General features: G+C 38.4%; 1 protein-coding gene across 4 annotated transcripts in view; it reads right to left on the reverse strand.

Moving 5' to 3' along the window:
* Positions 1-26,606, reverse strand: part of Rp1 (retinitis pigmentosa 1 (human)) — a 293,594-nt gene that overhangs the window by 215,622 nt on the left and 51,366 nt on the right. For 3 of the 4 annotated variants that reach the window (XM_030252325.1, NM_001370921.1, NM_001195662.1), the window contains exons 2-3: positions 20,908-21,543; positions 20,616-20,787 (exon numbers count right to left, since the gene is read on the reverse strand). In XM_030252325.1, the coding sequence (XP_030108185.1) occupies positions 20,616-20,787; positions 20,908-21,543 (808 nt within the window). Of the gene's footprint in view, positions 1-12,212; positions 18,798-20,615; positions 20,788-20,907; positions 21,544-26,606 lie in introns of those variants that run through there. The other variant, NM_011283.2, reaches the window with a different exon arrangement.

The raw sequence follows: 26,606 nt of genomic DNA on the forward strand, positions 1-26,606 counted from the left end.
TGCTCCTCAATTGTCTTCCCTGGGATAGACTGACAACTGATAGATGCATTTCACTTTATAATCCTCCACACTGGAGCTGCAACTCTGTTTACTTATACAACATTTCTTTTTTATATTATTATTATTATTATTCATTAGATTTTTTCTTTATATGCATTTCAAATGCTATTCCAAAAGTTCCCGTTACCCTCCCCCTGTCCTGCTCCCCTAGCCACCTACTCCCACTTCTTGGCCCTGGCATTCCCCTGTACTGGGGCATATAAAGTTTGCAATACCAAGGGGCCTCTCTTCCCAGTGACGGCCAACTAGGCCATCTTCTGCTACATATGCAGCTAGAGACACGAACTGTGGGGGTACTGGTTAGTTCATATTGTTGTTCCACCTATAGGGCTGCATACCCCTTCAGCTCCTTAGGTGCTTTCTCTAGCTTCTCCATTGGGGGCCCTGTGTTCCATCTTATAGATGACTGTGAGCATCCACTTCTGTATTTGCCAGACACTGGCATAGCCTCATACGAGATAGCTATAACAGGGTCCCTTCAGCAAAATCTTTCTGGCATATGCAATAGTGTCTAGGTTTGGTGGCTGATTATGGGATGGATCCCTGGGTGGGTTAGTCTCTGGATAGTCCATCCTTTCGTCTTAGCTCCAAACTTTGTCTCTGTAACTCCTTTCGTGGGTATTTTGTTCCCTATTCTAAGGAGGAATAAAGTATCCACCCGTTGGTCTTCCCTCTTCTTGATTTTCTTGTGTTTTGCAAATTGTATCTTGGGTGTTCTATGTCTCTGGGCTAATATCCACTTATCAGTGAGTGCATATCTAATGACTTCTTAAACCAACAAGATAGATAAACCCTTAGCCAGACTAACTAGAGGGCACAGGGACATTATCTTAATTAATAAAATCAAAAATAAAAAAGGAGACAAAGCAACAGAACCTGAGGAAATCCAAAACATCGTCAGATCCTACTACAAAAGGCTATACTCAACAAAACTAGAAAACCTGGATGAAATGGACAATTTCCTAGACAGATACCAGGTACCAAAGTTAAATCAGGATCAGAATAACAATCTAAACAGTCCCATTTCCCCTAAAGAAATAGAAGCAGTCATCAATAGTCTCCTAACCAAAAAAAAGCACAGGACCAGATGGGTTTAGTGCAGTTCTATCAGCGCATTTCTTTTCCTTCTGAAAAGTGCTATGCCCTCCAAGTTTATTCCTGGGGAAATACCTACAGTTGTTTTCCCATTCTGACACGAACCCAGCTTCTTCCAAGCAGAAGCAGACAGCCCAGGCTGCACCTGAAAGTAGGTCATTCTCCAGAAAACATTATCTCACCTCTCATGCTGCTTGAGCTTCTGATAATGCGTTTCACAACTGCCATCTAGTGTTCAAATGTATAATTACATCACATCATTTTGAGACAATTGACTTCAGATAAGTCATCTATCAATACCTGGTCATCTGCAGGCTATTAGTTTATCAAGATGAGTCCCACCATACATTTAGAAACAGATGGACTCTACTGGATACAAGATGTTAGATGCCCTTCTTTGGCCTTTCAAAGTGCTTCATCACAAAAGCAAGAATGAGACTTGTATGACCACATTTTCCGTTAAATTTTTTTCTTAATACTTTAAATTTCACAGAGTTGCAAGACTTTTTAAATTGGGCCTCACACTGTAGTTCAGGTTGGCCTGAAACTTATAAGCTTTTTTAAGTGTAAGTCTTCTGAAAATGAAAACATCCTTTAAGTGTTTAAGAACAACAACAAAAAAAAGATATTTCTGAAAATTGTTGAAATGCTGCTTTATAAAATAGAATTATTAATATTCTTTACTATTTTGAATATTCCTCTAAAAATAAAGCTATGAATCTAATAACAAGCAAAAACCAAATGCAATCAATAGAATTTCTCGTCCATACAAGATGCACTGGGTACATGTCCCAGTAATGTGCTAGCCTGGAATATAAACATAAATATTAATTAATGTGACCTCAGACCTCAGGAGGCAACTCATACACACGTTTATTTGAAGTTAGAAGTGTACTGTATGATATCTATTATCAGTTCAACATTGTGTGTTCAATCTCATTTTCCTGTGTTACTGGGCCCACTGAGGATATTAGTATGGTATCCGTTACAGAGGACATTGGTGTGGAACTAGCTACAGAACACATTGGTGTGGTTTTAACGACTGAAGGCTGAGCAGTTAAATCAGCTATAAAAATACAGGTATAGCATTATTGTCAAAATTCATACTATGCATTTATTTCTAAACATGTAGTTGTTAGGCAGTCGTCATAATGCAGCCATGTACCTAAATATTATCCAAATCCATACATGTGTGTATATAAATTCCCCTGAGAAGTAATGTGTTTAAACATTCTACCCTTGCTTCCTTGAGTGGAGAAAACTAAATTGGGGAGAAGAAAACATTAATTATTTTATCTAAAAGACCTATCTCGAATCCTGCTATTGTAACTATCATGGACAAACAATGAAGTAAATCACCTCCTCATTTCCAAGCTGATACATTGAAAAATTCTCACATCCAAGTTCTGACATATGGAATAATATAGATATAATGTGCCCAAGCTAATACATATAAACATTATATATAATAAGGATAACGTAGAATAAATCCATAATTTCACCGTAATCCCTGGTACCGTAGCCACAACATTATGGTTAGTTCTTATTGTTTCTCCAAAGCTCACATCTTTTCATTACAATTCGTCACTGCTCACCACAAAATCTTACACACTATGACTTCCGTATTTCAATTAGAAGAGGGCATTGCTTTAATACAGAGACATCATGTGTCATATAGAGGTGTTCTTCAACTGAAGTAGAAAATATTCTAACTTTTATGGATTTAAGCCTCATGCTGAAGGAAAAAACAGAAGTCATCCCTCATGTCCTTTCTTACAACTCAGTGCCAAACTAAGATTATTTTAGTACCTCCCTGTGGGTTCTTTAGAACATTACTTATGTTATTTTTCAGTCACTCTTAGACAACAGATTACTAAGTTTTATACAATGTATTTCTATAACATCAATATGTACAAGAAATCTTTAAAGAGATTCCTGATTGATACATGGGCAATATACTATAATTGTTTTTAAATGTTGTTTATACTCAAGTGCATGTATATAGTATGTTTTATTTATATGTAATTAAGTGTCTCCCTTGAGCATGAAAGCAACAAAATTGTTAATATCTTCATAGCAGTTCTCTTTCCATTTGAAGAAAAGTTCAAGCCCCTATGTTAAATCATTCCAGCCTTTTTAATTTTGTCCTTCACACAATGTTTGTTTACCTAGACAGTATGAAAATTTTTAAGATCATATTACTCCCTAACACTGTTAAAGAGCTACTTTACTTGGTTAATTCATTTCTTCCCTTACCCGTGCTCTTCCCCACCTGGATTCATCTCTTCACCCACAGATAGCTCTATACCTATGGCTTCAAGCATGCTTTGTTTAGGAGCCACCTTTGACGGTGAATTGTTCTATTCCATCCCATCCTTTCCTCCACTGTCTGCCACCTCTGCACACAAGGTCTACTCCAAACTCATAGTTCAGAACCATTTTTGCCTTGAGTAAATAAGCAGCTCATCTGCCAGATTTCACTGGCCTAGCTCCTGTGCATCTCTTACAACTGTCTCAATAAGGCAGGCCAGATTCTCACACAAAACACACAACCAAATGTCGACATGTTCAGGTCAAATTGCAAAGCAGAACATAAACAGTCAAGACAGCATGTCTCCCCTCAAACCCACTAGTCTCATAGAATGGTTCTCTAATGACAAATCCCTTAGAGAAACCTCAGGACATAGAACTTAAAAGAACAATCATAAACTTTACATACAGCATAAGGAGGGTTCCCAGATCCCGCCGAGACTAGTCTGCGCAGGTGAGAGTGTGGACTACAGAAGCTAACAGCTTTTGGGACAGGCAGAAGCCACACAGCTTCTGAGGTAGACCACATTGAAGGCTCCAGACATCCAGGCACCTTCCCTGCCACAGGAGAGGTGTCCGCCCCACCCAGAAGGGCTTTGTCACAGCACCTGGGAGAGCCATCTTGGTTCCCAGATCCCTCTGAGACTAGTCTGCACGGATGAGAGTGTAGACTACAGGAGCTACACAGATTCTGGGACAAGCCCTGTTTCAGGCCTTCACCTTCTGCCAGGAAGTGGGACTGAACGCCAGATATCTGTCAACATTCCCTGCAAGAGGAGAGCTTGCCTGCAGAGAGTACTCTAACCACTGAAACTCAGGAGAGAGCTAGTCTCCTAGGTCTGCTGATAGAGGCTAACAGAATCACGAGAGGAACAAACTCTAACCAGAGACAACTATAAAACTTAACTCTAAAGATTACCAGATGGTGAAAGGCAAATGTAAGAATCTTACTAACAAAAATCAAGACCATTCACCATCATCAGAACCCAGCACTAGACACCTCAGCCAGTCCTGGGCACCACAACACACCTGAAAAGCTAGACCCAGATTTAAAAGCATATCTTATGATGATGTTAGAGGACATCAAGAAGGACTTTAATAACTCCCTTAAAGAAATACAGGAGAACAATGCTAAAGAGTTACAAGTCCTTAAAGAAAAACACAAAAACACAACCAAACAGGTAGAAGTCCTTAAAGAAAAGCAGGAAAACACATCCAAACAGGAGATGGAAATGAACAAAGCCATACTAAACCTAAAAAGGAAAGGAGACACAATAAAGAAAACACAAAGTGAGGCAACGCTGGAGATAGAAACCCTAGGAAAGAAATCTGGAACCATAGATGCGAGCATCAGCAACAGAATACAAGAGATGGAACAGAGAATCTCAGGTCAGAAGATTCCATAGAGAACATCAGCATAACAATCAAAGAAAATGCAAAATGCAAAAAGATCCTAACTCAAAACATCCAGGAAATCCAGGACACAATGAGAAGACCAAACCTACAGATAATAGGAGTAGATGACAATGAATATTTTCAACATAAAGGGCCAGCAAATATCTTCAACAAAATTATAGAAGAAAACTTCCCAAACCTAGAGAAAGAGATGCCCATGAACATACAAGAAGCCTACAGAACTCCAAATAGACTGGACCAGAAAAGAAATTCATCCTGACACATAACAATCAGTACAACAAATGCACTAAATAAAGATAGAATATTAAAAGCAGTAAGGAAAAAAGGTCAAGTAGCATATAAAGGCAGGACTATCAGAATCACACCAGATTTTTCACTAGAAACTATGAAAGCCAGAAGAGCCTGGACAGATGTTATACAGACACTAAAAGAACACAAATGCCAGCCCAGGCTACTATACCCAGCCAAACTCTCAATTACCATAGATGGAGAAACCAAAGTATTCCACGACAAAACCAAATTCACACATTATCTTTCCATGAATCGAGCCCTTCAAAGGATAATAACAGAAAAGAAGCAATACAAGGACAGAAACCACGCCCTAGAAAAAAAAAAACAAGAAAATAATCCTTCAACAAGCCTAAAAGAAGACAGCCACAAGAACAGAATGCCAACTCTAACAACAAAAATAAAAGGAAGCAACAATTACTTTTTATTGGGGACTCAATTCCCCAATAAAAAGACATAGACTAACAGACTGGCTACACAAACAGAACCCAACATTTTGCTGCTTACAGGAAACCCAACTCAGGGAAAAAGACAGACACTACCTCAGAATGAAAGGCTGGAAAATAATTTTCCAAGCAAATGGTCTGAAGAAGCAAGCTGGAGTAGTTATTCTAATATCTAATAAAATCGACTTCCAACCCAAAGTTATCAAGAAAGATAAGGAGGGGCACTTCCTACTCATCAAATGTAAAATCTTCCAAGAGGAACTCTCAATTCTCAATATCTATGCTCCAAATACAAAGGCAGCCACATTCATTAAAGAGACTTTAGTAAAGCTCAAAGTACACATTGCACCTCACACAATAATAGTGGGAGACTTCAACACACCACTTTCATCAATGGACAGATCGTGGAAATAGGAACTAAACAGGGACACAGTGAAACTAACAGAAATTATGAAACAAATGGATTTAACAGATATCTACAGAACATTTTATCCTAAAACAAAAGGATATACCTTCATCTCAGCACCTCATGGTACCTTCTCCAAAATTGACCATATAATTGGTCACAAAACAGGCCTCAAAATACTGAAATTGTCCCATGCATCCTATCAGATCACCAAGGACTAAGGTTGATCTTCAATGACAACATAAATAATAGAAAGCCAACATTCACGTGGAAACTGAACAACACTCTCCTCAGTGATACCTTGATCAAGGAAGGAATAAAGAAAGAAATGAAAGACTTTTTAGAGTTTAATGAAAATGAAGACACAACATACCCAAACTTATGGGACACAATGAAAGCATTTCTAAGAGGGAAACTCCTAGCTCTGAGTGCCTCCAAAAAGAAACTAGAGAGAGCACAAACTAGCAGATTGACAACACATGTAAAAGCTCTAGAACAAAGGGAATCAAATTCACCCAAGAGTAGTAGACAGCAGGAACTAATCACACTCAGGGGCAAAATCAACCAAGTGGAAACAAGAAGAACTATTCAAAGAATCAACCAAATGAGGGGCTGGTTCTTTGAGAAAATCAACAAGATAGATAAACCTTTATCCAGATTCACTAGCGGGCACAGGGACAGCATCCTAATTAACAAAATCAGAAATGAAAAGGGAGACATAACAACAGATCCTGAAGAAATCTAAAACACCATCAGATCCTTCTACAAAAGGCAATACTCAACAAAACTGGAAAACCTGGATGAAATGGACAAATTTCTAGACAGACACCAGGTAACGAAGTTAAATCAGGATCAGGTTAATGAACTAAACAGTCCTATATTCCCTAAAGAAATAGAAGCAGTGATGAATAGTCTCCCAGCCAAAAAGCCCAGGACCAGATAAGTTTAGTGTAGAGTTCTATCAGACCTTCAAAGAAGATCTAATTCCAGTTCCTCACAAACTATTCCACAAAATCGAAGCAGCAGGTACTCTACCCAATTCATTCTATGAAGCCACAATTACTTTGATACCTAAACCACAGAAAGACCCAACAAAGATAGAAAACTTCAGAACAAATTCCCTCATGAATATCGACGAAAAAATACTCAATAAAATTCTTGCTAACCGAATACAAAAACACATCAAAACAATCATCCATCCTGACCAAGTAGGTTTCACTCCAGGGATGCAAGGATGGTTTAATATACAGAAATCCATCAATGTAATCCATTATATAAACAAACTCAGAGACAAATACCACATGATCATCTCGTTAGATGCGGAGAAAGCATTTGACAAAATGCAATTCATCATAAAAGTCTTGGAAGGTCAGGAATTCAAGTCCCATACCTAACATGATGAAAGCAATCTACAGGAAACCAGTAGCCAACATCAAAGTAAATGGTGAGAAGCTGGAGGCAATCCCACTAAAATCAGAAACTAAACAATGCTGCTCACTTTCTACCTACCTATTCAACATTGTACTTGAAGTCCTAGCCAGAGCAATTTGACAAGAAAAGGAGATCAAGGGGATACCAATTGGTAAGAAAGAAGTCAAAATATCACTTTTTGCAGATGATATGATAGTATATATAAGTGACCATAAAAATTGCACCAGAGAACTCCTAAACTTGATAAACAGCTTCAATGAAGCAGCTGGATATAAAATTAACTCAAACAAGTCAATTGCCTTTCTCTACACAAAGGATAAACAGGCCGAGAGAGAAATTAGGGAAACAATACCCTTCTCAATATTCACAAATAATATAAAATACCTTGGCGTGACTCTAACTAAGGAAGTGAAAGATCTGTATGATAAGAACTTCAAGTCTCTGAAGAAAGAAATTAAAGAAGATCTAAGAAGATGGAAAGATCTCCCATGCTCATTTATTGGCAGGATCAATATAGTAAAAATGGCTATCTTGCCAAAAGCAATCTACAGATTCAATGCAATCCCCATCAAAATCCCAACTCAGTTCTTGAACGAATTAGAAAGGGCAATCTGCAAATTCATCTGGAAAAATAAAACACCTAGGATAGCAAAAACTCTTCTCAAGGATAAAAGAACCTCTGGTGGAATCACCATGTCTGACCTAAAGCTGTACTACAGAGCAATTGTGATAAAAACTGCATGGTACTGTTATATCGAAAGAGAAGTAGACCAATGGAAATGAATTGAAGACCCAGAAATGAACCCACACACCTATGGTCACTTGATCTTTGACAAGGGACCTAAAACCATTCAATGGGAAAAAGACACCATTTTCAACAAATGGTGTTGGCACAACTGGCAGTTATCATGTAGAAGAGTGCGAATTGATCCATTCTTATCTCCTTGCACTAAAGTCAAATCTAAGTGGATCAAGGAACTCCACATAAAGCCAGAGACACTGAAACTTATAGAGGAGAAAGTGGGGAAAAGCCTCTAAGATATGGGCACAGGGGAAAATTTCCTGAATAGAACAGCAATGGCTTGTGCTGTAAGATCGAGAATCGACAAATGGGACCTCGTAAAATCGCAAAGCTTCTGTAAGGCAAAAGCCACTGTCAATAAGACAAATAGGCCACCAACAGATTGAGAAAGGATCTTTACCTATCCTAAATCAGATAGGGGACTAATATCCAATATATATAAAGAACCCAAGAAGGTTGACTCCAGAAAATCAAAAATCAAATGAAAAATGGGGCTCAAAGCTGAACAAAGAATTCTCACCTGAGGAATACCGAATGTCTAAGAAGCACCTGAAAAAAATGTTCAGCATTCTTAATCATCAGGGAAATACAAATCAAAACAACCCTGAGACTCCACCTCACACCAGTCAGAATGACTAAGACCAAAAATTCAGGTGGCAGCAGATGCTGGCAAGGATGTGGAGAAAGAGGAACACTCCTCCATTTTTGGTGGGATTGCAAGCTTTTACAACCACTCTGGAAATCAGTCTGGCGGTTCCTCAGAAAATTGGCCATAGTACTACCAGAGGATCCCACAATACCTCTCCTGGGCATATATCAAGAAGATGTTCCAACCGGTAAGAAGGACACATTCTCCATGATGTTCATAGCAAGCTTATTTATGACAGCCAGAAGCAGGAAAGAACCCAGATGTCCCTCAACAGTGGAATGGATACAGAAAATGTGGTACATTTACACAATGGAGTACTACTCAGCTATTAAAAAGAATGAATTTATGAAATTCCTAGACAAATGGATGGACCTGGAAGGCATCATCCTGAGTGAGGCAACCCAATCACAAAAGAACTCACATGATATGTACTCACTGATATGTGGATATTAGCCCAGAAACTTAGAACACCCAAGATATAAGATACAATTTGCCAAACACATGAAACTCAAGAAGGAGGAAGACTGAAGTGTGGTCACTTTGCCCCTTCTTAGAATTGGGAACAAAACACCCATGGAAGGAGTTACAGAGACAAAGTTTGGAGCTGAGACCAAAGTATGGACCAGCTAGAGACTGCCACATCCAGGGATCCATCCCATAATTAGCCTCCAAACACTTACACCATTGCATACACTTGCAAGATTTTGCTGAAAGGTCCCTGATATAGCTGTCTCTTGTGAGGCTATGCCAGGGCCTAGCAAACACAGAAGTGGATGCTCACAGTCAGCTAATGGATGGATCACAGGGCTCCCAATGGAGGAGCTAGAGAAAGTACCCAAGGAGCTAAAGGGATCTGCAACCCTATAGGTGGAACAACATTATGAACTAACCAGTACCCCGGAGCTCTTGTCTCTAGCTGCATATGTATCAAAAGATGGCCTATTCAGCCATCACTGGAAAGAGAAGCCCTTTGGACTTGCAAACTTTATATGCCCCAGTACAGGGGAATGCCAGGGCCAAAAAGGGGAGTGGGTGGGTAGAGGAGTGGGGGGAAGGGTATGGGGGACTTTTGGTATATCATTGGAAATGTAAATGAGGAAAATACCTAATAAAAAATATTAAAAAAGAAAAAAAAGAAAATACCTAATTAAAAATAATAAGAGCATAAGGAATTTAAAGTCAACATGAACAAGCATATTATTGAGCTCCAAGAGAACAATAAATGCCTGAGTGATGTTCAAAATAATACATATATACTGTTGAATGAAATGATGAATATAATTCAGAATTTGAAAACTGAATAAAAAATGCTGAAGATAACAATATCTGAAATGAAGATGGACTTGAAAAAGTCAATTAGATAACTCAGGGGAAAATCTTACAAGGATAATTCAGAGAGAGTATCAGGACTTGAACATATAGGAGAGGATCGAGACCAAATAAATGTGGTCTCACCATAAGAAGACAAATGCTTCAAATTATGGTCCTGGAGGGTGGTGGGGGAATAATATCAGGTCGATGGCATAGATCAGGTTTTTAATAGGATCATAGAAGAAAACATTCCAAAACTTAGGAAAGACTACAGAGCTCCCCCCACCCACTAGATAAGACAAGGAAAAAAACTCCCCATAGCATATCACAATTAATGCACTAAATAAACAGAACAAAGAAAAATATTGAAAGCTCCAATAGAAACAAAATAAGTCACATATAATGAAAAACCCATCAGAATAACAGCTGATTTTTTAATAGCTTGGAGCAACAGGCTCCAAGTTTTAAAAGATTACCACTGCTAGTATTGTTGTATTCAGCAAAATTATTCACCATAATTGAAAAAAAAGAATTACTGTAATACCAACAAGCCTTTAATAAATCATATCAACAAAAAATGACAAACAGAATACTGAAACCAATACACTTCAGACTAAAAAGAGAAATAAACACAACCAAGAGAAGCAGTAAGAAAATAAATGAAGCTACAATTAACAAAATACAAAGCATGACTAAGAAGATACACCAGCAGAAACTAAAATAAAAACTCTGCAATCTACACACACTTTTTAGTTGCTTCAATATTCCAATTTAAAACACACACACACACATACACACACACACATGCACACAAGGTAGCTGGGTGAATTAAGAAATAAAATCCATCTTTTTGTTGCTTACAAAAAAAATGATATTCCAAGAAAAACAGATCAGGAAGCAAGCAAACATGGCCACTCTACTATGTGAGAAAATAGGACTTCAAACTAAAACTACTCATAAAAGACAAAGGAAGGAATTTCATTCCAATCAAGAGATCATTTAATCATGAAATTTGTACAGTAATAAATGTAAAGACACCAAACTGTGGTAAGTCCCATTTCATAAAAGACATACTAATGGAATTATAGACACGGATTAACACAAACACAACAATAAAGGTGATTTTAACACCTCTTTTTCTCTAAAGGGTCATCTGGGGCGGGCAGTAAAGAAACCACAGAATTAAATGACACCTTATATCAAATGGACCTAACAAATACCTATAGAATATTCTATTTCAACACCAAATATACATTCCACTCAGCAGAACATGAACATTTCTCTAAGATAGACCACATTCCGGTACAACACACAAACATTAAAAATGTAGAAAAACTACAATAATTCTATATATCCTATCTGACATTCTACAATAAAATTGCAAACAGAACTCTTGTAAGTATATAAACTCATAAAAACTAAGCAGCTCATTACTACATGATGAATGTTCAAAGAAATCAAAATATTCCTGAAACCAAATAAAGATGAAGACACAAAACAATAAAACATTTGGGACACAGTAAAGGCAGTCTTAGGAAGGAAGTTTCTAGGCCTACATATCTATATTAAAAAATTAGAAAAAGCACAAATAGTTTATTTAATAACCAACTCAAACTTTAGAAAAATAAAAGCAAAGCAAACCCCAGACCTTTAGATAACCGATAATAATAAAAAAGTATGAATTAATTAAATAGAAAACAATAATCCAAAGAAAAAATAAATGTCTAAGACTATTTTCTTTGAGAAGATAAACAATTATAGAGGAATTCCAAGACCTAGGAAAGATGATTTTGAGTGCAGTATCCTGGGCCCAGGAAGACAAATGCCAAATGTTCTCTCCATCTGCAGTTTCTAGCTCCAGTTAAAAACAGAGTGATAAAGGGATGGATGGGTGAGAGAAGATAGATGATAGACAGATGATAGATGATAGATAGATAGTAGATAGATAGATAGATAGATAGATAGATAGATAGATAGATAGATAGATAGATAGATAGAGTGTAAGAGACAGAAAACAAGGAAGTCCTCTGTGAGCCTACCTCTTTTAGATATGACTGCGTAAACAAAACACAATAGCATTGTCAATAAAGAATGCTAACACAGAAAAGTGAAATTCCATGGGGTTTGACCCCTAGATAAAGAACTTTAAGCAAATAATGAGTGCTGAGAGAGGACATATTAGCCTTTCCCAGCAATGAGTCTCCTAATTGGTTATCCAGTACAAAGTAGCCAGCCTGGAAACCATACATACAACAAACAACAAGATGGAAACAGTTGGCTGTGCTTAAGCATTCCTTCCCTGCACATGTAACAGCAATAACCAAGGGGCTATCAATTTGAGAATTGGAAGAACAGGAGGGGTTGGAGGGAGTGGACATAGGAGGGGTTGGTTGAAGTGGGGGAAGGAAGGGGGAAGTGCTGTAATTATATATTTTAACTACAAATGTAAACTTTTTTAAATATATTAATTTTTTTTAGTTTAAAGATTATAATTTCTGGGACAGGGACAAGTTCGTACTGATGTATTCTTTTTTGTGTGAAAATGGTGAATAGTGTCCTACAGAATACTTAGGAACTTCAGTTTGTTCTGAGGAAACAGGAGCCAACTCTCTGGTACAAAAAACTAGCAGATTGTTCTGGAAAGGTTTAATAATACTTTTTATTAAATCAGCACTTACATTAATAAATGAAGTAGTTTAAAGTTACATTTACCCATTAATATATTCAACATATATATGTACTAGACAATATTTTAAGGATATATTTCTTGTCCTGACCATATTTCTGATATCCTGATAACAAAGTCATAGCTATGCAAAATTATCTGTTTACAATGAAACTACATAAAACTTTACTGAGAAAATGAGGAGCAAAGCAATGAAGAAAACCAAATCCATTTTTTCCAAAAATACGTTTTCCAGAGTATTCTCATTTTGAAAGAGTAAGAAATTCTTAGAGAATGTATGCTAAATTCTATCCCATGTACTGCATCTTTTTATGGGAAAAACATATTGACAGCTGGTGATTGTGTGAATACTGAAATTATAAATCATCCCACTCATTAGGGCCTTCAGTATCTATTATATTTAATTCATTTTTCTTCTTCCCAGATGAAAAGAACTTCACCCTCTAAAATGTAATACATTTCTAATTTACTTCTGGTTTTGATATTTAAGGGTTTCTCAACTTGGCAAATATCTAACAAGTAAACTTGACCAAACAGTTCTAAGTGGAACTGAAAATTAGTGTTCTCTCTTACTACTTGGTTGGGATTTTTACTTGAGTTCGGTAATCTGTTAAGGAAGTTGTTATTCTCATCAATACTTTTGAAGTTATCTGTCCAACTGCTAGGGCTTAGTGAAACAGAATTCCTATTCTCCACCACTAGCAATGACGTGGACAAAGGATCGGAAAAGCTTTTCTTTAAATATAGTTGGAATTTCTTCAAATTAATTTCCTTCCCTAAAGAGTTAGCTCTTTGATCCACTAAGTCAATCATGCTTTTGAAATAAAGTTGATCACAGAGATCACCAATGACATTACCAGCAAATTCTTCACCCACACTCACATTCCTGCCATCACTTCTAAACACGTGTTTCTTTGACTGTGGCATAAATGGGTATATTTTCATCCATAACTGAAAATCCAAAGAATTTTCAATATCAGAATCTTTGCGATAAGCAAATCCTCGGCTTTCCTCATTTACAGGTTGAATAATAACAGTTAGTATCGGACAATGTTGACCACAAAGAGCATAGAGTTTATCCAAAGAGTCACCTTCCTGAAGTGCGCCGTGAGTGATGTTACTCCCAGGTAATGGCTGAGTTTTAATAGCGTCACTGCAGACCGGGTGGACTTTATTACCAGCAGAAACAAAGGCTTGAGTAACAGATGTACACAGTCTTTCCGATGGATAATTACCCTTCTCCTCTGTGTGATGGTTGGGTATTTTCTCTTTGGGACAAGTTTTATTCTGTGCATCTGGAAAATCTTCACCAAAAGGCTCAGAGTCACTACCATGAGGGAAGTTAAAATAATTGCATTTCACTTCAAGGGGTTGAGTCATTTCCTCTATTTCTGAAGAGGACAGTTCAGCCATTGTTGGACCAGGAGCCAGCTCTCCGAAATGTGAATATGGCACCTCAATGCTGTTCTTATCTATTAGAGTATCCACTGATGTGGTGTCTGCATTGCCGTACATGCCAGGATTGTCCGATGACACCCGCCACAAATGATTTTCTCTCAGGAGCCATTTGCCATTGTCAATCAGTTTTCCATTCTCTTTTTCTGTAAAGACCCTGTCATGCGCACTTGATTTTGTAACATTTTCTATGCTGCTGTCCCCAAAACTGTCTCCCATGCCATTAGCATCAACCTGAGGGAATTCCTGAAATATGAGTGAACTTCTGGATACCTGTTCAGAAGAGACCAATGACTGGCATTCAGACTCATAAAAATTGGTTTTCTTAGCACACTGAACTTCCACAGAATTATAAGGACAAACTTGAGATTTGTGTATAGACCCATGGAAAAATGGTGGTTTGATAATCTCTGCTTTGCCATAAAGCTTTTCTATTGCTCTTTTAACAATTCCTCTTGTGGGCTCTTTCTCTTGGCCAGAGTCATCATTGTGACTATTGCTCGATGCTTTACAAGGATATCCACTCTCACTATCTGATCCATAGTCTGACCAGTCTAAGGTTCCTGGACTTCTGTGATGTTTTTTAAAATTAAGTGAGGACTCCGAGTAACTTTCATTTTCCATGCTGTCTACCATCTTCTTAACTCTCATCTTAGTTTCTCCTTCACTGATCTCTTTTTCGGTGTTTTTGTTAGAATCGTAGCAAAAAGCTAAAGATGGTGGTGTCACCTGCCCCCTAGCGGTTGTCTCCAGAATGGCAGTATTTCTTCTTTCCTGTTCTATAATTTTCCTCCCTGATACGTTTATCAATTCTGAACTCATCCTAGCCTCTGATTGTTTTTGCATCGTTTCCTTGGTAGATTTTTTTTCAGCCCTTACATTCATATTGAAGATACTTGTGTCTTGGCTTTCTAATTCTTCAAAAGATTCTAATTCTGAAATGGCATTTCTTTCACTTGATGTCATGCTATTGGTTATTGACCTTGGTTCCTCAGAAGTCCTTGATTCTTCCTTATCAGAAGAAATAGATTTCTTTTTATTCACAATTTTCTTACGTGGGCAATTTTGAAATTCTTCTAGAGGACTATAGTCCTTATCAGAGTCTAGATAAGTTTTACTTAGGAGAGTGCGTTGGGAACTTAACTTATTGACATTTTGAAATGTAGATACATTAGAGTCATTTTTATACATAGAATCTGCCAGAATGCTTAGACCTTTTGGAACTTTGTCAACAGTTTTGAGTTCTTCAGTTGATTCCAGATCATCAGTGCATTTGTTTTCTTTTGAATGCACAGAGTGAATTGTATGGCAGTCTCTGATAGGAATGTGAGTCTCATCACTTAGGCAAGCTCCCTCATAGACGCCCTCCTTCTGAGCACAAGCCTCATGGGAATACACCCCATCTGTAAGGAAACAGGCCCCTGTGGAGCGCTGACTCACAGTGCAGCTATTGCTAGTAAGAAGGCCATCACTCTGGTCATCTACCTGTTTTGGAGGATTAGTTTTGCTCACCATGTGCATCTCACATGAGGAGTTACATGACTTGCTAACCATTTCTGAGGTACAATCCCCCATGACAGAATAGCCTTCATCCAAGAGGGTCTTCTGAGCACTCCCATTTTCATTACACTCGTCCACACTATGAAGGCTGGATGCTGTACAATTTACTGGTAGCATATCTTGTTCTCTCCCACTGGACCCACTGCAAGTTTTGGTTGATTCCATCAAGTTGGCAACAGCAGCCTTCAAGTCATCAGCTTCCTCTGTGATGGCAACATGCTTCAGAACTTCCAACAATGCAGCAGTTTCCGAAGGTCTGTTGGTCATCTTATGAGCATCACTTTGACAGAAGCTATTCATAGTTCTCTTTAGGTTTAGTACCAAAAGCCAAGCCAGAAGGAGATTTGTGGATGAATTATCTATTACAGAAGGGAAGACAACCTCTGCTAATGAACCTGGTATTTGAGAAATTCCATTCTGATGTTTCTGATTATTAGGAACAAAAGCTTCCAGGTGCCGTAGCAACAAGGCTGGTAAGTAGTCTTTTAGAACATTTTCTCCCATAGTATCTACCTGAATGGCAACTTCAATACTTTGCCTTTTTGTAGCAAAGTTCATTTCTTGGTAAACAAGCTTTACTTCTGGTCTTGACTTTTCAATAGATAAATGACTTTTAGTACTAGGCTCATTAATAGTGGTCTGTGACAAAGTACAATTGTCATGCAAAGAAACCAAGTAAGAATCATACAGAGACCCATTCTGGCTCTCACAGTGATGTTTATTGAGCTCTTCACCATTATCTTTAGCAACAAGAGATTTACCTGTCTCTTGATTTGTATTGCCTGACCAATTGTCGTTTTTAGTTTTGCTCTTATTACTTTCCATTAAAAAACCATTTCCTTTTGAAGAAGTTGTATGGAGATTATTTCCTAGAAAGCCATTGCGGTTATAATTTACCACATCACTTCTATTTTGGCATAGTGGACCGGACTTTCTATGCTCAAAATCTGGATATGAGTTTATGTTCTGCAACCATCGCTTTACATAGCTTTTACCTGAATGATGGGGAATGCCCTCAGGAAAATCAGGTTTTTTCAGAGAAGCTAATGGATCTGCCCTGGTTGTAACATGCTGTTCACTTACCTCAGCACCTGACTTTAATTTAACTCCCATTTGTTTTTTCTGGTTTCTTAACATTATGTGTAAATCATTGACTTTTGGGACTAAACTCTTTTTTGCCATTCCTTTCAAATTTCTAGCTACTTTCTCCACTTGGAACGGTGGTCTGTGCAAAACTTTCTGATCTTCTTCAAGGATATTAAACACATGAAATAAACTTTGTTTTTCCAAATGACTTTCACAGAGTTTCGAGTCACTATGGAGAAGTATTTTATCTTCTTGACCAATCTCTTGTTTTCTGAGTCTTTCTGTGCTTACAATCTTTCGTGGCCTTGATTTTCTTTTGGCCAAAAGTTTTTGAGTCTTAGGATTTTGAAAAGTATTTAATTTATTTTTATAGAAATTCTTAGAAAATGTGGGATTACTTTTGGGAAAAAAATTATTTGATTCAATTGCCATAGGACTTATATTAAGGCCCTGCTCACAAACTCTTCCTCCTTTATCAGGACAGTCTGATTCTTGCAATAGTCTTTCCTGTGCAGTTGTTCCAGCTCTGGGTATCTTCCCAGCTATATTTGGGGGTCCTTTGGTTTCAATCACTTTTTTCTTATCATTGGAAGTTATCATTCGCTGCTGAGATTTCTTTTTCTTCTTCTTGCTAGCAGAAGAAGATAAAACCTTCTTTCTGTTTTCTGGTTTTTCTGTTAAACCACAATGAGCAAATTCATTAACAAGTCTCATGGTGAGTACAGGAGATCCTACAGAAGGAAGCTCAGAAATATTTCTGTCATTTGAATAATTGTTAACTGAGGTAGGAGTTGAATCTGCTGTGATAGAACTGAAGCTGTCATTGGCATTACCACAAGTTCTGAAGTGCTTGATAGTGGCTGTGCCTGATACTGCACTGTTGTCTGTGCCTTCTTCCACGACTGAGTTCTCTGGTGCAGTTGACGGTAAAGCATTGTTGTGGCACATCTTTAAGACCTTCTGACTTGTAATTTCAATAGCACCAGCATTTATGGCCTGTGACTTGAGTGATCCACTTTCCCTTGTTCTTTCTAATGCTGACTCCATCTCATTATCGCTACCGATCTGAACAAGTTTATTAGATACTGATGACATTTTACTGCAAGAATGTGTAAACATATGATACTCAGATTTTTCTCCACCCTTTCTTTCTTCACTATAGGAAAACTGCTTTTCTTGAACCTCTGTTTCAGATACTACTGTGACAGTCCCTATCACAGATTTCTTTTGTCTCATTCTCCTTGGTCCAGGAGTTGGGGGTCTATAAAAGTGTTTCACTTGTTTCTGGCTTTCCTGAATGTCTGTCTCCATAGAGGCATTCTCCCAACTAGCAGAGCTACATGACAGAGCCTGCTGCTCTGTCATTTGAGTATTTTCTTCCTCTGTCAAACTGCCCTGCTGAGTGGTATCTACGATGTCTTCAGGCAACGAACATGCTTCAAGCTTTAAACTAGATGGTCCATAATCTGTTTTTCCAGGATAACTACTTTTCTTATTCTTTTCATCATTATTAGAAAGACCAGCTCTATTGACAGTTGTTGTCCACTTAACAGTTTCTTCTTCTTTTATCTTGAATCGAACTTTCATCACGACCGTCATCGTACCATCTTGATTAAAAACAATCGATTTCTCAACATCATCTTCAGAAGGATAAGTTGATAGAGACTGAGACTCATGTGTTTCTAAGGCCAAGTAATTCTCAGGGGCTACAGAAAAATCTGAAAAGCAATCATATGTTTTCTCCGAGATCAGGGAATCAGTCTGGGGTCTTAGGTCTGAAGGCATATGTGTGCTCACTTGCAAGATTTTAAGAATGAAAGATACCATGTCAAAACACAACATGGAAAGCACAGAAGTTGTAAATATCCCAAGGAAGAAGCAGCAAAGAAAGAAAAAGAAAAGGGGAAATTAGTACAAAATACCATTTCTCTATATTTTACAAGTAAATGTTATAGTTGTATTTCTAGCCTGTATGTCATTGATGGTAATTTGGGAAATCTTACTGTACTTTCTGGGTTTTATTCTTAAACAACTATTAAAAAGTAAACCAACCATACTTTAATGGAGACTCACAAAATTTTAATTTTAACAATTTTATTAGGGAATGATAATAATAAATATATAAGCACAAACTGCTGATGATTATATTGGATAAAATATGTTTTCTGTGTGGCTTTGTTTCTATGATTAACAATACAAAAGATGGAATCTAATAAATTTCCATATCTATGTAAGAAAGGCAGGCAAAGGGCAATATATGGTGATGTTTCATCTGAGTGTATATGAGAGAGCCCTTGGAAGTTTTATGAAAGCAGAAACAACTTTAACTCTTGATTAATCAAATAATACTTAATTTTTATTTATGTAATTGGTGCAGTTGATTTAGTGTATATATAAAAAAGCCACTCGGCTAGACACAGCCCAGAGTTGCTTTCAATGTGAGGTTTCTGTTCTTAACTTTGGCTGTTGTGTTTCTTAATGTAACAGATCTCCTCCTAATAGTCCTTATAGATTTGCACACATCTCCTTTGCAGTTTTCAGAGCTAAACCTAAAAATATTTTCGTAATTTTTGGTAAATAAAAACATCTGATTTTTAACTTTTTGAAGTAAAACTTAGCAAAGCTCTATCAAAAATCATAAGCACCTGATAACAGACACAAAAAGAGTAAGCCAAGGAAAAACAGTACTACTATATGTATAATATATAATTTGCAGTTAATACCTACAAAATAGGTGCATTGACAAACAGGAGTATGTTTTTTAAACAATTAGATGAAAGAATGTAATTCTTTCAACCATATTAACAATAAGAACACTACTTCTTAAAATATAAAGATTATTCCAAGTCTAAAGAGAATGAAAGTTCAAATTCAAGTGTAAATGGCAATCAGGACACTGGCATAGAACTTACACTTCCTTGGAAATAATGAGCACAGTGAGTGATGGTGTTAACCTCTCTCACACTATGGGCCACAGAGGGTGATGGTGTTAACCTCTCTCACACTATGGGCTACAGTGAGTGATGGTGTTAACTATGGGCCTCAAGACACCCTCTTTCTCCCCTATCCTAAGGACAGGGATATGCTGTTAAACAGAGCATAAAATTCTCACAATTTATGTCATTGTTACTAGCATAAACTGGCTGCATGAATCTATTTTGAACAGGAAGTGTTTCTGACAATTAATAATTTTACAGGAATACTTTCAGAGGGGAGAACATGCAGCCTGATTTTTTTTCTTAATATATAAACCACTGATTTGCTGTGCTCAGCTATGAATACTCATTTAGAGAAAATGTCTACAACTACCAGAGATGTCATATACAATTCTGCAAAACTCTTCCCAAAGCAAGAAATTCTGATACTTTGCTTTATTAAAAATAAAAAGTATATATGTCATTCATGTAAAAATGTCTATCATTGATTATTTAGAAAAAGTCTCTCAAAAGGTCACCAGATAACCTCTCTATTTCCAACAATAAATTAGCCAATTTCACCTTCTCACATTTTTGTCTTTGCAATGAATGAACCTGGTTCTTTAAATATAATTTTTATTGGTAAAGCAAAACAAAAACTTTCAGAGTTAAAAAAAAAAAGATTTATAGGTGGCTTACTCTTTCTTTTTTCTATCTTGGCTTTTCCCTTCTGGTGCACACGATGAGAGATTCCTGGTAACTTGGCAGGAAGCAAGTACTTTTGTATGTCGTAATTTCCTGGTTTAAATGGCTCCCTTCCAGCTGCCACCACAGCTCCAGAGCTGAGTATCACTGCCTGGAGACTAGGAACCTAGAAGAAACCAGAGTCGCTGAGCAAGCACTGTTCTTCCCATATGGTATATTTATAACTTTAAATAGCTCAATGTGACAGCCTCCTAGGGAGATGACTTAGGGCCACCTGTATACTCACTTTTCTTCCATCTGTGGCATACAGCTTGGCCACAGGACACTGCATAACCTGTGTCAGGTACTGCAGAAAGGCTTCGAAGCTCTGAGTGATCCTCCGGCTAAGAAGGACCACATGCTTATTCTTCGGGTCACCATTCCGGAAGACCACGAGCCTCCTTGGGGCACGGAGCATGCCAGGTGCCATGGTGGACATATTGGCAGTTGCAGGACAGAGCTGCACATGCGTGCTTATGGAGCGACTACTCAGCCAGGGCCGAGGGCGCCTGCGGGCCTTGTCCAGGTCAACTGGCAGCACCTTCTTATTGTGGGAGCACACATAAGACTTGCCGTCCTCTAGCTCCTCCAGCCTGGTGATGCTGTGTCGTCCACGGGGCGTGCTGATGTTCCTTACCCCAAAGGGCAGGGGTACCTTCCTGGATAAACTGTCCAGCAGAGCGTCAAAAGTCTTAAAGGAACGAGGGTTGACCACCACCCGAACGCCGCCAAACTGTGGGTCTCCACTCTTATAGAAACTGATGCGTTTAGCCACTACAGGATGAGTGATATTTGAATGGCGAGGGGAAGGAACTTGACCTTCAGAAGTCAGATGAATCATGGAGAAACTAGTAGAAGGTGTGTCACTCATTTTGGGTGAGACCTAAAAAGGAAGGAAAGTGGCTTATTTCTACAATGTTCTATAGTTGTACCACAGAGACTACACAATAATATTATATAATAATGCTAATGCTTGCTAATTATAGCTAAAGCCATGCAGAATAGTCCTAGAATTTTATTTATTAAATGGACTGCCAACTTTGAAAGACAATCTTAAGACACTACAATAATACCAAAATAAGTAAAACCAGGAGATTTAGTTTAGTGGTAGAGCAGCTTGCCTAGCTCAAATACCCAAATTGGGTCCTCAGCTGCAGGTATAGAGGTGAAATACATATATATATTTGAAAGACTCCAATGCGGATATTTACACTCAAACAATGGGCAGAGGCTGCTGAGGAAGCAGAGGAGGAGGGTGATCCTATAAGAAGACCAGCAGTCTCAACAAACCTGGACCCCCAAGATCTCTCAGACACTGAGCCACCAACCAAGCAGAATACACCAGCTGATGTGAGGCCACCAATACATATACAGCAGAGGGCTTAAGATACAGCTAACCCTCAAGAGACTTGAGGCCCCAGGAAGTGGGGAGGTCTGGTGGGATGGGGGTTGGAGGTGGGGACATCCTTGTGGATATGCGGGGTGGGTGGAGAAGAGATATGGGATATGGAAGAGTCAGAGGGTGGACTGAGAAGGGGATAAAATCTGGACTGTAAAAAAAATGATTAAATAAAAAAATTAAATTAAAAATAAAAGAACCCTCATAGACTTCTGTAGAATCGTTCTTGCTTTCCCACTGTACCTTGTGGTTTTAGAGTTTAAAGCATACAAACTGACCTGGGGATCAAAGTCTTTCAGGAGCTGAGGTGCACAAGTGTGCTTATAGAGCAGCTACTGAGTCACAGCGATGGGGAGCCTTGTCCCGGTCAGCTGGAGCACCTTTCTATTCTGGGAGCATGGGGAAGACTCACTGTCCTCTGTCTTTGGTCCACCAGCTACATCTCCCCTGTCCTCCTCTCGTTGGTGTCAGTGTGCTTATTACAGAAAGATTCCAACAGCAGTTCTGGAAACCTCCCAGCCAGATCTCCTTCACCGTAACCCCAGTTGGTTCTGGGAGGCTGCTGCTCTCAGTCCACTAAAGTCTCTTGAATGGAGATGTGCTCACCAAAGGTGGGATTCCAGGGTCTTCTTCTAGTAGCAAAGGGGACAGTGAAGCCCAGAATCAGAGTTTCTGAGTGTACTAAGATGAGATTGAGCTGGAACATCTAGAATAGGTAAGGCCCCCAGGAAATATGCAGGAGTTGCCAGTGCGCCCTGGATTGCCTTCAGGAAACAATGTGAAGCCTTTATGGAATACCAAGATGATATTTGACTCCAAGGAAATATAACTTCCTGTGAAATAATGTCATGTGAATATATGTCGTGTGAAATATACTAGGAATTTAAAATGGCAATGTGGAGCTGGAGAGACGGCTCAGGGGTTAAGAGCACTGGTTGTTCTTCCAGAGGACCTGGGTTCAATTCCCAGAACCTAATCTGGCAAGTCACAACTGTCTGTAACTCAAGTTTCCAGTGTTCTGACACCCTTACATGGACACACGTGTAGGCACATAAAATAAAAATAAATAAAATATTTTTTAAATTAAAAAAATAATAAAATGGGAATGTATAACAGTGAATGAACATGTGATTTGTTGTAGTGGTTCCACAGTTCCGTGGGTATGGGACCTGACTCAACCCCACCACCCTGCCGTTCTGCTGAGGCTGTTTTACTCGGCATTCATTTTCCATAGCAGGAGGTGACTGGGCATGCGGATACATGTGTGGCCACAAGGTAAGACTTTGTAAGTTGCTTACAGGCAGTCAGTCAGCCAGACACTTGCTTGTGGAAGAAGCCTATCTTCTCAGCCCACCCTACACACCTCAGGGAGACATGTATATACTCCACCAGCTCCTGGTTATGGAACATTTCTCACCATGGGATCTACATCATATCAGTGTGAGACCCACACAGTCTCACAGACTATCAGGCCTGAAGAACCAAAGAAGCACACACCACTACGCTGTAGCTTCCACAGAGGATGAAATCTGGCTCTAATTTACAGTGCTACATGGAGCCAGGGCAATCTCAAGACAACCTGGTCTCACCCCCTCAGCGGCATCCTTTGTGATGCAATGCTCACCAACCTTAACCAGCCTACCATGTCTTCCAAACTCCCTCTGACTGTGTTCCAGGGAAGAACCTGTTCCAATGTGCAAACTCAGTGGGGAAGTCAGGTCTTTTCCTAATCCAATCCAATTCCAGATGGTATGTTCACACTTCCAGTGTTCCCAGAATTTCCTCATAAAAGTTCAAAGAAAAAACAAAAGCAACTGACAAGAACACTGTCGAATATTATGAGGGCTGGCTGATTGCCACAGATAGGAAACTTATTCCAGAGATGACAGCTCCCAGCTTAGTTCAGCAAGCTTATATATCATGCATCTTGGGAAAACTGCCTGAGAAATGTTACAAAGATATTTGCTGGTCCAAGTTTGCCAACACTGACCCAACAAGCTAGCAATGCCTGTCTTCAGTTGACCTGGAACCTTGCTGTTGTAAAATCTGGGGTCCTGCCCATTTGAATATTAGAAGTGGACTTTAGTGACATTCAGTCCAGCATGGGACAGATTCTTGCTAGTTACTCTCTGAACTTTTTTTCAGAGAGGGTAGAAACTTTTTCTACCCACAAAGAGCATTAACTTCATCCCAGGGATGCAAGGACTGTTCAGTATATGGAAATCCATCAACATAATCCACTACATAAACTCAAAGACAAAAACCACATGATCATCTCATTAGATGCTGAGAAAGCATTTGACAAAGTCCAGCACCCCTTCATGATAAAAGTCTTGGAAAGATCAGGAATTCAAGACCCATACCTAAACATGATAAAAGCAATATACAGCAAACCAGTAGCCAACATCAAACTAAATGGTGAGAAACTTGAAGCAATCCCACTAAAATCAGGGACCAGACAAGGCTGTCCACTCTCTCCCTACCTATTCCATTTTGTACTTGAAGTCCTAGCCAGAGCAATTAGACAACAAAAAGATATCAAAGGAATACAAATTGGAAAGGAAGAAGTCAAAATATCACTATTTGCAGATGATATATTATATATAAGTAACCCTAAAAATTCCACCAGAGAACTCCTAAACCTGATAAACAACTTCAGTGCAGTAGCTGGATATAAAATTAACTCAAACAAATCATTGGCCTTTCTTGACACAAAGGATAAACAGGCTGAGAAAGAAATTAGGGAAATAACACCCTTCATAATAGTCACAAATAATATAAAATTATGTGTGTGCCTCTAAAGAAATGAAAGATCTGTATGATGAAAATTAACTTGGAACTTGCACAAATGGTACCACCTTCAGGTCAAGTTGAAAAAATGAATAAAACCTTAAATGACAGGCCAAGAAACAGGCTTCCTTGGCCAGTAATTCTGCTACTTGTACAATTTCAGTTTCAATGAACATCCTGTAAATCCCCTCTTGAGGTCCTGTTTGGTTGCCTGCCTCCACTGCGTCCAAGAGAATCAGAATATCTCCTGGTGTCAGGTTACAAACCAAGCTCTTGAAAGATCTGCCTGGCACTCCACAGAAAATTGCTTAAAGTTACAAATATTAATCCATAGATACACCATATCCACACCAAGGTTACAGTGGACCAAAGCCAGGAACAGACTTTGCGAGCTGACCAAGCCTCTAAAATTGACCCACTCAGATGACGTCAGAATGGAGACAGAACCTGGTGGTAGGTACCACAGGATGCTATACCTATAGATATATTTGTAAGGATGCTTCATTTCTGATTTGGGTTTTCAATGCAAGGGATCAAAGCAAGGTCATTTGCATGTTAAGCAACTGAGAAATATCCCCAACCCCATTTTTAAATGTCACTAAACTTAGTAAATGTTTAAAATGTAAAAAAAAAAAAATTTATAGGATTTCAAAAAATCAGAGACACAAATCAGAGCTTCTCCAATGAGAAAAGTAAGAGTTTCCCAATTTGTTGATCTAATCCTTCATAACCTAACAATGGGCAGGGGGAAGGCTTAAAATTCAGCTTGGCATTTGGATGGAAGGCAATGAGCATCATTAAGTAAAGAATGTGTTGTCGAGATCTGTGATGAACTTATCTAGAGAAAATGTATCATTAAGTAATCTATCATGGATATCTGTAATGAGTATATCTAAAGAGACGTGTATCATTAAGTAAAGAATGCATTATGGAGATCTGCAGTAAGTATATAGAGAAAAAGCATACCATTAAGTAATGAATCATGGATATCTGTAATGGATATGTTAGAATCAAATACTTCCTCTGCAAAATGTAAATAAATCATCTGTCATGATGCTTATGTTGGGAACTCCTCACTGAATAATTTTTATGATCTAACTGCTGGAGTTCTAAAACAAGAACATCAGGAACCAATTAGAGAAAGGACATTTTTTAGTAAGCCACAGAGGTGTTCCTTGAGGTCAGAATCTGAGTGACAATATTGGAAACTGTAAAAAGGCTTTATCTAGCTGTAGGTCTTCCTTTATAGTATGACTATTTCTGTTGTTTTAATTCATTTCAGCTATCAGTGCCTTTGAAAACATAAGAGATCCCTGCAGCCTTGAAGACAAATTGAATGAAATATTTAGTTGGGAGTGTATAGATAGCAGAAGGCATGTTTGCACTGTAAATCTGGCCCAAATCACCTACATAAATACTTGCAAGCTATTATCTAAGACTCTTCATGCATCTCCCAAGTGATTTGCAAATCTTTATGTGCAATTCAGAAGAACTAAAAATTCTGTGATTAACCTAGGAATTAGTTGTTTCCCGTCTCATTTGCCTGGAGATTTAAAGTGATTATAGTTTTTAAGATAATAAAGGTAGCCATAGCAGACAAGTGCGTGAGTAGCTGGGAAATCCAGCTTTTTAATAGAGTCAGCAAAACTGAAGCCTCTTCTCATCCTCTGATAATCACTGACCTGACCTTGAATAGCCTGCTTAATCTCTTTTCCCTCACCAACTACAAGAAGGTAAGAGGCTGTTTCACCAGTAGA

This window comes from Mus musculus, chromosome 1, assembly GCF_000001635.26.
Source record: "Mus musculus strain C57BL/6J chromosome 1, GRCm38.p6 C57BL/6J".
Taxonomy (NCBI): domain Eukaryota; kingdom Metazoa; phylum Chordata; class Mammalia; order Rodentia; family Muridae; genus Mus; species Mus musculus.